Source organism: Neovison vison, chromosome 3, assembly GCF_020171115.1.
Source record: "Neovison vison isolate M4711 chromosome 3, ASM_NN_V1, whole genome shotgun sequence".
Lineage (NCBI taxonomy): Eukaryota > Metazoa > Chordata > Mammalia > Carnivora > Mustelidae > Neogale > Neogale vison.
The window spans coordinates 164,415,721-164,428,331 of NC_058093.1; the positions used below are offsets into that span (position 1 = coordinate 164,415,721).

At 40.6% G+C, this 12,611-nt stretch overlaps 1 protein-coding gene across 2 annotated transcripts in view; it reads left to right on the plus strand.

Annotated features, from left to right (window-relative positions):
- Positions 1 to 279: 279 nt before the first annotated feature.
- DSC3 (desmocollin 3) overlaps positions 280 to 12,611 on the plus strand; it is a 46,835-nt gene continuing 34,503 nt past the window's right edge. For both annotated transcript variants that reach the window (XM_044243231.1, XM_044243232.1), the window contains exons 1-4: positions 280 to 599; positions 8,522 to 8,606; positions 10,472 to 10,671; positions 12,315 to 12,434. In XM_044243231.1, the coding sequence (XP_044099166.1) occupies positions 534 to 599; positions 8,522 to 8,606; positions 10,472 to 10,671; positions 12,315 to 12,434 (471 nt within the window). In that variant the 5' untranslated portion in view covers positions 280 to 533. The remainder of the gene's footprint in view (positions 600 to 8,521; positions 8,607 to 10,471; positions 10,672 to 12,314; positions 12,435 to 12,611) is intronic.

The following is a 12,611-nucleotide window of genomic DNA, read 5'->3' on the forward strand; positions in this document are numbered from 1 at the left end:
CAAAGGTGTTCCTGAAGGTGTTCCTGGCACCCCAGAGCGCCCTTGTTGGGACAGGGATACCTGCCGGCGGACTTGGTTCCTGCCGCGGGAATGCGCAAGCAGAGCGGGATAGGGGTCCGCCCCGGGACAATCCGGGAGGCCTGAGCTGGGCGGACCTGGGCGGGGCGGGAGCGCCGCGGGGCAGACGAGGGGCGTGGGAAAGCGGGCCGAGGGTGGGGCCGGGACCGCTTTCTCGCCAGCCAGCACTCGGCGCTGGCCCCCGGGGAGCGGAGGGGCAGGCTAGGGCAGCTCCCCAGCTCCCCGCGTGATAAAACTTGAGAAATAACCAGGAGGGGCGGCCCGGCGTCTCCTGGGTCCAATCCCGTCTCTGGAGCGAACGCGCTCCCGGGCAGGCGAGCCTGACGGAGGCCTAGGAGACTTAAAGAGGAGTGGCAGCGAGGCACGCCCGCACCGCGCGCCGCCGGACCTCCGTGCGCTCTCACCTCCGGCCTCCTGCCCGGCGCCTGGGTTCCCCCTTCCCGCCCTGCGCCGCGATGGCCACCGCGCAGCCTCGGATCCCCCCGCGCGGAGCCCTCGGCAGGCTGCTGCTGAGCCTCGCGGTGAGTGGGAGCCTGGGCTGGAGCCGGGCCACGGCAGGGCTGGACCCGCTCTGGTCCCGCGGGGAAAGCGGAACTGGGGCGAAGCGGACAGAGAGCAGACGGCCGCGGCTCGGCTCAGTCCTGCCTGGCAGGACGAGCCAAATTTGGGCCCGGACGGGGGAGAGCAGAAAACGAGCCTTGGAGGGACGACTCGGGCTGAGTTTTGTGTTTGGGACTTCACGTCCGACGGTTTGAATTACGAGTGGCGCTCCGGCGTGGCTGCGCTTTCCTGGTCCTTCGCGGGCGCCTAGGGCTCGCCCTCTTCCCCTGGCTCCCCGGGCTAGGGATGACGATCGGGGAACGTCTGGGTGGAGAGGGACGAACCGTACTGGGTCAGGTATTTCAGGATCAATGAGTGAGTAAAAGACGTTGAGATGAGGTTCAAGAGGCTGCTCCACCCCAGGGTCGCCTGGGATGGGGACGTTAGTGAGCGGAGGGGCTGGAATGGTGCCCTCGGTCCCCGCGTGGAATTAACTCTGAACACCGGCTTCCAGATTGTTACAAGTCTACCTTTCTAACCTAACTCCCAGCTTCTGCTTAAGGCTATTCAGAGCTCACCCACGAGTCTCCCGGCCCTGGGCGAAGCGTGCCTGAGGCACGAGGGCGTGAGAAGGCTGGATCCGGACTAGGATTGGGCGAGGGAGAGGGGCTGTTGGGGTGCAGCAGAGAGGCTAGAGTCGGGGTGGGTGGAGGGGTGGGCTAGGCGTGGGTTTCAGTGGTACTTTGTCTATCCGGGAAGGACTGCGCAAGCCCGGAGCCCAGCCTCGGGTTTTCTGTGTCCTGGAAACCCGCAACTCAGAACGAGATTCACCTGGAGAGGAAATTAGGGATAATTCTCCGAGAATATGAGAGACATACAACGAAAAATCCGGAACTCCGAAGGCGCGATTACGCTTCAGACTGGACCAGGGTTGCGCTCGGGAAGGGCGGTGGAGAGGAGCCGCAGACCCACTTCCCAGCATTCAGGGATGGTCGTGGGGTCCCGCACAGGGAGGACCTGCCTAATTCGGGAGTAGGTCAGCTCTGGCTACCAGAATTCCTCTGCCCCCAAGCAGGGCGAGTGGATGGATCAAAAAGCCTTGTCTTCTCTTTGAATCAGCGAGTTATAAATTTGGGTTGGTACTTATGATCTAAGAAATGTTTATGGACAATGACTTGTACAAATGAGGGCGTTGATTTGCAAGGCAGCTGTTCCAACAAAAGGAGCTGATGAAATGACTCTTTACAAATGGGAACTGGCCTTAAAGTGTGCTCTTTTGTGATGAATTTGGAAGAATTTCCAATTTTTATGTTTAAAAGCATGAATTGAGTGTTTTGTGTTTTCTCTGGGAAAGGGATTGGAGAACGAGGAGAAGAAACTGCAGAGGTACTGTGCTAGAAAGATCTCTCCTGAATTCCCTGGAGGGGAGGGTGTGGAATTCAAGCAACTGTCACCGTGACAGGAATGGCGGTGCAGGTGTTGGGGCGTGGCAAGGCAAGAAAGCGCGTGTCTGTCTGTCCAAATGGAGATAGCGTCAGCTCTAGTATTAGACATACTCGTTTAGGATTATTTTTAAAAACAATTTCCTTAAGTTTAGACTGAATGGGATTATCTGGAGACTCGAATACTGGAGAGTGTACATAATATAATCTCTTTAATCCAAACCCCCCAGTGCACAAGTACCTTCCGTTTCTGCCCTAATGGGTAAAGGAAGACCTCTGTTGACCATCCACTGTATTTACCTTTGACTCCCAGGACTCAGTATAGTGTTAATGGTGTAACACTTTAGAGACAGTTTTCATTTTATAGATACTTGAATGGATCTCTCAAAAACAATTCCTTGTTTGACGTGAGAGCTCTTCAAAGCAAGTCTTTAACACAAAACTGGTAGTTGTAACAGGTTAGCCTTCCCACTCAGCTGTCCCATAAGCAAAAGCATCTTCCATTTACACCCTTCTCCTGCATCTGCTTCCCTTTCAGAGCTCTCTATTCTTAGTACATTCTAAACTACTGTCACAAAATTAATTCCCAATAGCCCCCCACCCCCCAAGAAAACAGCAGAGAAGCCAGGCGGGAACTAGAAAGTAAACACATCAGACCATCCCACTGTTGTTGAAAGTACTGAATATCTCTTAAAACACTTCTCTGAATGCAACTAAAATTGAGAACGAATTTGCATTAGGTCATTGGCTCAGCTGTCCTACCACATTGCAAAGAATAGTACCTTTCAAAGATACCCAATCCACTTTGGGAATTGTCATCCAGTATATTTTAAAGAGTATGTTCTTGAGCACAGTGAATCTTCAATTTTGCTAAAAGGACTCTTCAGAAGGAATTTAGATAGTGTTTTCCTTTCTAGCTTAACATACTGTTTTCCTTTGGAGTATCAGAATCCTGTCTGCCCCTGTGCTGACAAATGGGCATTCTATCTTTCCAGATTTTATTGCATTAATTAACAAGAATAATGTGACTCCTTTAGCAGACTTTTTGTTATTGTTGTTCTTGATGACATTTGACATATGAATCTTTTAAAAATAAGAGTACAATGATTTCTATTAATTTTTGCATTAGTGACAAAAAGGCTAAGGCAAACAAAAGAAGTAACTATTTTATTTATTTATTTGTTTGACAGACAGATCACAAGTAGGCAGAGACGCAGGCAGGGATGGTGGGTGGGGAGGTGGGGGGGTGGGGAAGAGAATCAGGCTCCCTGCTGAGCAGAAGCTCGATGTGGGGCTAAGATCCCAGGACCCTGGGATCATGTCCTGAGCAGAAGGCAGAGGCTTTAACCCACTGAGCCACACAGGCGCCCCAACTAGTTTATTTTAAAACCACATCCTGAGAAAGTCAAAATTTTGATATCTATTTGATGGGTGCATTATCAGCTAGCTTTTTAAAAGGAGATTGTTGATGTTCATTTTGAGATACAGCTAGATCCTGAAACACCTTCTGAATCACTAAATATATGTGAGCCTATGCACATTTTTGTGTCCTGTTGTAATCCTCTTGGTAGTTAGCATTCCATACATGGAATCTGTGGTCACCTGCGGTTAATCATGCTTTCCATTTAACTAGAATTCCCATCTTACAAAGAGTTTGGTTAGAAAGAAATTTATTTGCATGATCCAAGGAGTGAGAGTACAGAGAGCTCAATATTTTGATTTACCTATGAGCTGGTAAGAGTCTGAAAGGTAATATTTCCATTTTGCGGGAGGCAAGTGTCTATAGGAAAAATGACAGTTTTAAAATTTCAAAACTATTATGCTCAGCGAAGTTGGTCCTGTTTATTTTTCAGACTTCGCATGAATTTCCATTGTTTAGCTTCTTTTCCCTCTTGTTGAGAAAGGGTGTCATTTTAGAAAGCTTACTGGTATATTCACAGTAAAACTGTACACAGGAGGAAAGTAAAACAATTTCAGATAACCCTTCTCATTTTCACTCTCCTTTTGGCATTGGATTTTCCTTAATAGGATTTAATTATTTGTATGATAAGCTTTCTATCACACAATAAAATTTGAATAATACTTAAAATGAAACAGGGTAATTAATTTTTCTCAGACCACATGGACAATACTTTATGTTATCATTTTTTAAAACTCAGTTTGTTACATGTTCATGGAAAGTTCTGTAGCTTCAGGCTTTATAAGTCAGATATTTAAAGCTGACCTGGAATATTTTCCATTAAAATACAGTCTTTAAAAAAAAAAAAAAAAGACCGTCTTTTATACTTCAATATTTTCCGTAATATAGCCAATCTCCACAAATAGTTATAGTGTCAAGAAGCATGACATAACTGAAAATCTATATGTGACTATGATCCTTTTCAAAAATTATATTAATGAATTAATTGTACATTCTTTCTAATGTACTATATAGCACAGAATATGAATGAGCTACTACTATAAGCTCAGCATGGATAAATTTCACAAACATCATTTCAGTGAAGAAATCAAGTAGCAGACAATTAGCATATGACTGTATATATGTAAAAGCCAAAAATTGGCAAAATAAACCTGTATCTTCTTTAAGGACCCATATACATGAGATAAAATTAAGCAGAGATGGGAAAATAAATGGTTAACACAAAAGTTATCCATTATTTTTAGGGGTTGTGGGAACAAAGAAAATACACCTGAGAAGCGGTATATAGAAACTTTGAAAATAGTAACATTCTATTTCTTAACTTTGAAGGTTAGCACCCTACTGTTCATTTTACTATTTTTTAAAACATATGTACCATATATATATATATATATATATATATATAGTGTGTGTGTGTATATATATATAGTATGTATGTTTTAAAACGTGTGTGTTTATGTATGACCTTTTGTATTTATGTCTTACAAAGGATGTTAAAAGAAAAAAGCAATAGAGATGATCAACAAAACCAAAGCTATTCTTTGAAAGTATACATAAACCCTGCTATGGCTGAGCAAGGAAGAAATAGAGAAGCCACAGATAAAGCAATATTAGGACTAAAAGGAGACATAGTCATAGAGAAGACAGATCTTTTAGATAAATAAATAATAATATTAATGTATTACTTCAATTAATTTGAAAACAGAATGAGCAATTTCCTACAAAATACAAATTACCAACTGGCTTAAGGAGGTATACAAAACCTAAATAAACTTAAAACCATTAAAATATGGAGTTAAAAGTTAAGTGTCTTGACCCACAGACGCCTTCATATCCATCAAGCCCAGGACTGTGATAGGTAAATTCTTTCATGATTATATGGAACATATAATCTCTCCTGTATGTAAATTGTTTCAAAGAACCAAAAAAGTGGAATAGTCTTTAACTCATTTTATAAGGACTGTATGATACTCAAGAGTTGTAACCTGATTTCACTTATGGACATATATTTGAAGTACCAAAATAAATAGCAGCAAACCAAACCAATAATATATTTAGAAGTTATCATGTCCATGTAATATTTATCTCAGGAATGGAAAGATGGTTTTCTATTATCAAATCTATTATTGTTTTGTTTGTTGGTTTGTTTTTAGAGAGAGAGAGCACGTGTGCGAGCGTGGGTACGTGTGCATGCATGAGCCGGGGTTGTGGGAGAGAAGGCAAAGGGGGGCAGAGAGAATCCTAAGCAGTCTTCACACCCAGCACAGAGCCCAATGCAGCTTGATGGCACGACCCGAGATCATGACATGAGCAGAAATGAAGAGTTGGTCACTTAACTGACTGGGCTACCAGGTGCCCTAGAAAACCAGTATTGTATTTTAACGTAGTAATGTATTTAGAGAGAAAAGCTATATGTTTCAAAATAAGTGGGAAATTACATTTATTGTTATAAAATATTCTTAGTTGATTAGGAATGTAAGGGAATGAATTTTTTTTTTAACTGAACCATACCAAAAAATCAACAAATGAAGAAAGACAGGAAGAAAGAATGGAAAAGAAGAGAAGACAAGGAAGGAAGGGAGAGAGGGACAGAAAGAAGGAGGGAGGAAAAAACTAACTCTTAATGAATGGTGAAGTGGTAAAAGCATTATCTTTAAAGTTAGAAACAAATCCATAGTGGTCACTATGACTACTTTGTCCTATTTAGCATTCTACTGGAGGTCTTAACAAGCACGTATCAGATAAAATATGTAATAGCAATAATGAAAGAGGTTAAGGATTTGAAGAAAGAAATCTGACTGCCATGTTGCTAGCTATAGGATTAGCTACATGTGAGATCCTAAACTATCTTCACAAACTACTGGAACTAGTAAAAGTAAACAAGTTTCCCAGATAAAAAATGTAGAAAGATTTTTTATGGAATTGGTTAGCTGGTCATAAGAATTTTTTGAGGGTAGGAAACTTACAAAGCAAACCTAATTTAAAGGAAGATAATAGGGATTGGGGTCACCATAACAAATACTTCAATCTGTAATAAAGCTATAGTAATTAAAACTATATAGTTTTGATGCAGAGATAACACATATGCTGATGAAATAATGCAGAGGACCCAGAAATAATACATTCTGTAACTGGGGTCCATGTAGAGGTTGTATGCAGCTTTATCATCTTTAGTTAAGGGAAGAGTTGCTCAGTGATGGTTCCCTACAGTTGTCTAGCCATATAGGAAAGGGTAAGATTAGATATCTACAGTGACTCACACACAAAATACATTCCTGATGAGTAAAAGGTTAAAGCGTTGAAAGTAACTTTAAAATTTTTATAAGAAAATACGGGATAATATGTTTATGACAGGGCAGAGGGGGAGATATTAATAAACAAAAGTGTAAGCTAGAAGAAATGTTTAATGAAATTGACTACTTAAAAAAACTAAAGGAGGGGCGCCTGGGTGGCTCAGTTGGTTGAGTGTCCAACTCTTGGTTTTGGCTCAGATCATGATCTCGTGGGCTGTGAGATGAAGCCCTGAATTGGGCTCCACACTCAGTGGGGGTGGTTCAAGATTCTCTCCTTCTGCCTCCTTTGTGCTCTCTCAAATAAATAAATACATAAAATACATGGGGGGTTAAGGGGGTAGGAGAAGAATAAATGAAACAAGATGGGACTGGGAGGAAGACAAACCATAAGTGACTTAATCTCACAAAACAAACTGAGGGTTGCTGGGGGGAGGGGGCTTGGGAGAGGGGAGTGGGGTTATGGACATTGGGGAGGGGATGTGCTATGGTGAATGCTGTGAAGTGTGTAAACCTGGCGATTCACAGACCTGTACCCCTGGGGATAAAAATATATTAGATGTTTATAAAAAATTTTTAAAAAAAGGAAACTAAAGGAGATGCTTAATACATTTGACTACTTTAAAACCGAAGCACTGTTTATTAGAAGGATACTACTAAAAGAGTAAAAAAACAACCTACATAAGCTTACAAGCAAAATATATTTTAAAAAAAGACAATACATGAAATGATTAAATGAAATGAATGGATGATTTACGGAAGGTAAATGGAAAATTAACACAAGAAACGGTACTCAGTCTTGCTAGAAATTAAGGAAATGCACATTAAAGTGACAGTTATAGAATTGGCAAAAATTAGAAAAGCCAAATATAATTAATCGTAGTAGAGGATTTGAGAAACAGAGGGATCTAATATTCTGGGGACATTAATATAAATTGATGTTAGTACTTTGGACAGCAACTTGGGAATTGAAGTAATATATTTCTGTCCTAATACTCTGCAACTGAAAAGCTGTTTATCACAGTGTCATTTGTAATAGAGAAAATGGAAAACAAGAATAAGTTCTGGGGGCGCCTGGGTGGCTCAGTGGGTTAAGCCGCTGCCTTCGGCTCAGGTCATGATCTCAGGATCCTGGGATCGAGTCCCGCATCGGGCTCTCTGCTCAGCAGGGGGCCTGCTTCCTCCTCTCTCTCTCTGCCTGCCTCTCTGCCTACTTGTGATCTCTCTCTGTCAAATAAATAAATAAATAAAAATCTTAAAAAAAAAAAAAAGAATAAGTTCTGTCTATCATAGGGGAAATGAGCAAAAATAAACTGTGGCGAAGTTATAGAAAAATCTTAAATATATTCTTGAGTGAAAAATGCAAGTTGCAAAAGGATACATAAAGACACTTAATTGCACACAGTATCAGCTCCTATTTTATAGGTGCATACATATATAATAAGAGCACAAAAACCTACAGAGGAATTTTGAATGCCAACAGAGAGAAAACTCTTCCTTTAAGAAGAGAAATGGAAATGGAGTAGAACATAGCCGTATGTGAAATTTTAATTTAAAAAAATGAAGCAATGGGGCAACTGGCTGGCTCAGTTGGACGAACATGAAACTTTTGATCTTGGGGTCATGAGTTTGAAACAGCCCCATGTTGGAGGTATTGTTAACTATAAGCACTATTCAGTAGATCTCTAGGATTTATTTTTATCTGAAACTTTTTCTTTATACTGTATTAATGTGACTTTTTTTACTTCTAGGTCTTCAGTTTTGCTTGTGAAGGCTGCGAAAAGGTGACACTTAATATACCTTCCAAACTAGAGGCAGACAAAATAGTGGGCAGAGGTGAGAAATTTCAAAACAAGTGTTTTTAAAACAGAAATTCAGTTTATTTATGCTGAAAAGAGCATATTATCCAAACATTGCCTTTTAGAATTAGCCTTAATCTACTTGTACATAGATATAATTCAAGATAGTTTTAAATATATATTCTATTCTTTATAACTCCATTGAATTCTGTGGTTAATTCCCATGCAGATGTTCCAACCCCCCATTTTTGTAGTCATTCATGCTTTAACAGTTTAAAGATTACATAAAGGGTTACACGTAGGGGGCACTTGGGTGGCTCAGTCAGCTCAGTGTCTGACTCTTGATATCTGCTCAGGTCATGATCTGAGTCCTGAGATCCAGCCCCACATTGGTCTCTGGGCTGGGCATGCAGTTGGCTTGGGATTCCCTCTTTCCCTCTCCTTCTACCCCTCCCTCCACTCTCCAGTGCATGCTTTCTCTCTCTCACTAAATAAAATATTAAAAAAAAAAAAAAGTTACAAGTGGAATGTAACACTTTCATTACCCTAGTATTCTAAGCATTAGAGAAGTATAGATAAGTGCTGAGAAAATCAGAACAGGTTTTTTTTGTTTGTTTGTTTGTTTTATCAGTGCTAGAGCTGGATTGAGGAACATCACAAGGTGAGCCATTCCATCCAAACTGAAATTAATGAGCCATTTTTACATGGAGAAACTGGGGAACTTTATAAATTTTCCCAGCAGCTGGGAAGTTCTGCCCAGGCGGTCTTTTCATGTGGTCTAGGGAGTATAAGAGGAAAGCATCATGTTTTGTTTTGTTTAAAGAGATATAACTTGTCCCAGACATGCCAAATTTACTTTTTCAGTGAAGTGTCTCATATCTGGTTAAGTGCCTCATTTAATTTGTATTAAACAAACGTCACTTTAATTCCTACGGAAAGGAAGAAAGAAGAGGATGTAAAAGAGAGGGAATGTTCCTTTGAGAATAGACGAGAAGTTATCTTTATGCTAAAAATGTCAAGATGAGAGAAATATGTTCATTAAAGATGTTCATTTCTTTTTAAATCAGTGTTTCCATCTGTGACGGATGGGATTAAAGTGACAAGACTTTACATGGGTAGCAGTAATCCTTTGAGAGGTTATTCCTTAAGGGCACATTCATATATCAGTTTAGTTGTTAAAACTGACAGTTGAAGAATGAGATGAATTGGATACTTTTGATATAAGTTTCAAAACAGTATCGTTGATATTTATATCTCATTACTTCTTACTCCCAGGAGGAAAACTCCCAGGGAGAGAAGACCCACATGCAGAGTTTCAGTGAGGAACCCTGGAAAGCTGAGACTAGGAACACAGAGAGAACCATGGGCATAGGGGGAGCTGGTGGTAGGTGGGAGGCGGGTAACGGGAGTACCAGTGGGAAGATTTCAAAGAGAGACATTCCTTACTTGACTATTTGCCAAATTCATACCCCCTGTTGCTCTTTGGGCTCAGGTGTGTAACTTCTGGCTGAATCTTAAAAGACTCACACTATAGTGTTCAGGGGAAAACCTTCCTGTTTGTTTATTCAGCTGTGTGTGGGGGCGTGGATATTGGCTTTGTCATGATTGCAGCACACACGCCTCATTAATAGGAAGATCATTTGCATAACCCTCTAGAAATATATAAAGGTCTAAAAACACCTTACTTGATACATGTATACAATCAAGAATTATTTTTTTAACTGAAAGACAGTTATCATTTTTTAATACATGTAAAGAATCTAAAATATTTGGTAAATGCAAAATGATTGGTTTATTTGATTCTACTTCTTGATTTTGAAGAAGGTGTATACATTGTTTTAACACTTCTCTTTTCTTTTTGCATGTGTTTCTACTCTGCAACTTGGAAACTTTTGCTTGCAGTTAATCTGAAAGAGTGCCTCAGGTCTGCGGACCTTATCCAGTCCAGTGACCCTGATTTCAGAGTTCTAGATGACGGGTCAGTATACACAGCCAGCACTGTGGTGATGTCTGATGAGAAAAGATCATTCACCATATGGCTTTCTGACACCAAGACACAGACACAGAAAGAGATTAAGGTGCTCCTGGAACATCAAAAGAAGGTATTCAAAATACATAGATATGTTCAGGCATGCTTTTCTTTTCACTTAAATATTTCATTAAAAATTGCAAAGAGTGGGGCGCCTACGTGGCTCAGTCAGTCAAGTGTCTGACTTTGGCGGCTCAGATCATGATCCCAGGGTCCTGGGATCAAGCCCCTCATAAGGCTCTCTGCTCAGCGGGGAGCCTGCTTCTTCTTCTTCTTCCTCTTCCCCAGCTTGTGTTCTCTCTCTGTCAAATAAATACATAAAATCTTAAAAAAAAAATTTAAAAATTGCAAAGACGACAAAAGATAAATTAGTTTTTTATCTTTTCCTTTTCCTTCCCCTTCAGTTTGCTCCCCCTCCCTCCCTCCCTCTATCTCTTACGCTTCTCCCCCACCAGCAGTGGCTAACCATTGGCTTTGGATTTTGCTTTGTTAAACCTAAGTGATACCTCCTCCAGGGAGGCTTCTTCCACCTCTAAAGTCCAGCTAACTGCTTTTGTGTGTCTGTGTCAGTTTGGCTATCCCTCTTTTATAAACACTTGGAATTTCTTTTATTTGTGCAAACAACTTATCTGTAGTTGCTTGAGAGCACGAATTGATCCCTTTTGTGCTTATAGCCTTGATAATAACCTAACCCAGAGTTGATAGGTGTATGTTAAATTAATGTTAAAACAGGATTTCCAGTGAATAAGAGGCTGATTCCAAGGGTCGCAGTGATTCCGATGTTAAAATAGGATGGGAATCCTGCAGTGTGTGTAAGTATGAATAAAAGGATACATGGCATTGTACTGGCTGTCATTCGCTGCAGTTCTAGATTCTACATCGTGAGAAATGCCATTGTGAAGGTCGTCACAAAAATGATTAAAGGTTTAGCCTGGGTTACAATGAATCAGTGTTAAGTGAATTAATGAGAAAGTTAATTTAAATGACTATTTAGCACATTAATACATGCTCAGTAAAATTATTTCTTAATAGATTGTCAGGAAATAAAATAGCTTTTTTGCACCACTATGCAATGAGATGGAAATCACTCAAAAGTTCAGTGGAATTTTTGTGATGCTGGAAATGTTCTTAATCTGCACGGTCTGATATGGCAGCCAAATATTAATGGCTAATGAGCGCTTGGCATGTGGCTAGTGTGACTGAAGGATGGCATTTTTTATTTTATTTAATTACAATCAATTTAAATTTAAATAGTCACATATAGTTAGAGCTACCATATAGGAGAGGGCAGATGAGGGAGTTAAGGCAATGAAGAACGTACGTTTTCTTGCTCTGGTTCTTCTGAGCGAGTGAGGTTTTAGCAGAAAAGAACACTCTGTCTTCAGTATTATAAAGAGGACACATTGGCTTTCTCTGTGTGGGGGAAAAAAGAAGAAAAACTAAGAGTACAGTGATGATTTTCCTAACCTGAAAGTATGGTCAGTGTTAGAAGGGTATAGAAAATGAAATTCTTCAGCTTAGGAAAACTTTAAACTGTGGATGTGTTCTTTCTTCCCCATCTAATCCAAAATACCTTCTTATCTGGCATTTAGCTTCAGCTTGGAGAGTTGTGAACTGAGCCTCTTGGGCGAAGTGAGGCTGATGGACTGTCCACTCTTTTGCAACAAAGTCGGCTGTGATACTTTTATTTATTTAATTTTCTTTCTCTAAATTCAGGTACTGAGGAAAAGAGATGCTAAAGAAGCCATTCTCAGGCGTTCCAAGAGGAGATGGGCCCCTATTCCCTGCTCAATGCAAGAGAATTCACTGGGCCCGTTCCCTTTGTTTCTTCAACAAGTAGGTTTTACATTCTTTCTGATTGGGAGTGTTTTAATTCCCAGAGTCTGCTTTGTTCAGGTTTTGTAAACTCTTGAGAGATTTAAAAGGAAACATATTTGATTGAAGATATTCATGAAGTGTAATCAAAGTAAGTAAAATGAGAAAATCACTAAAAAACGAATAATATGAAAAAGA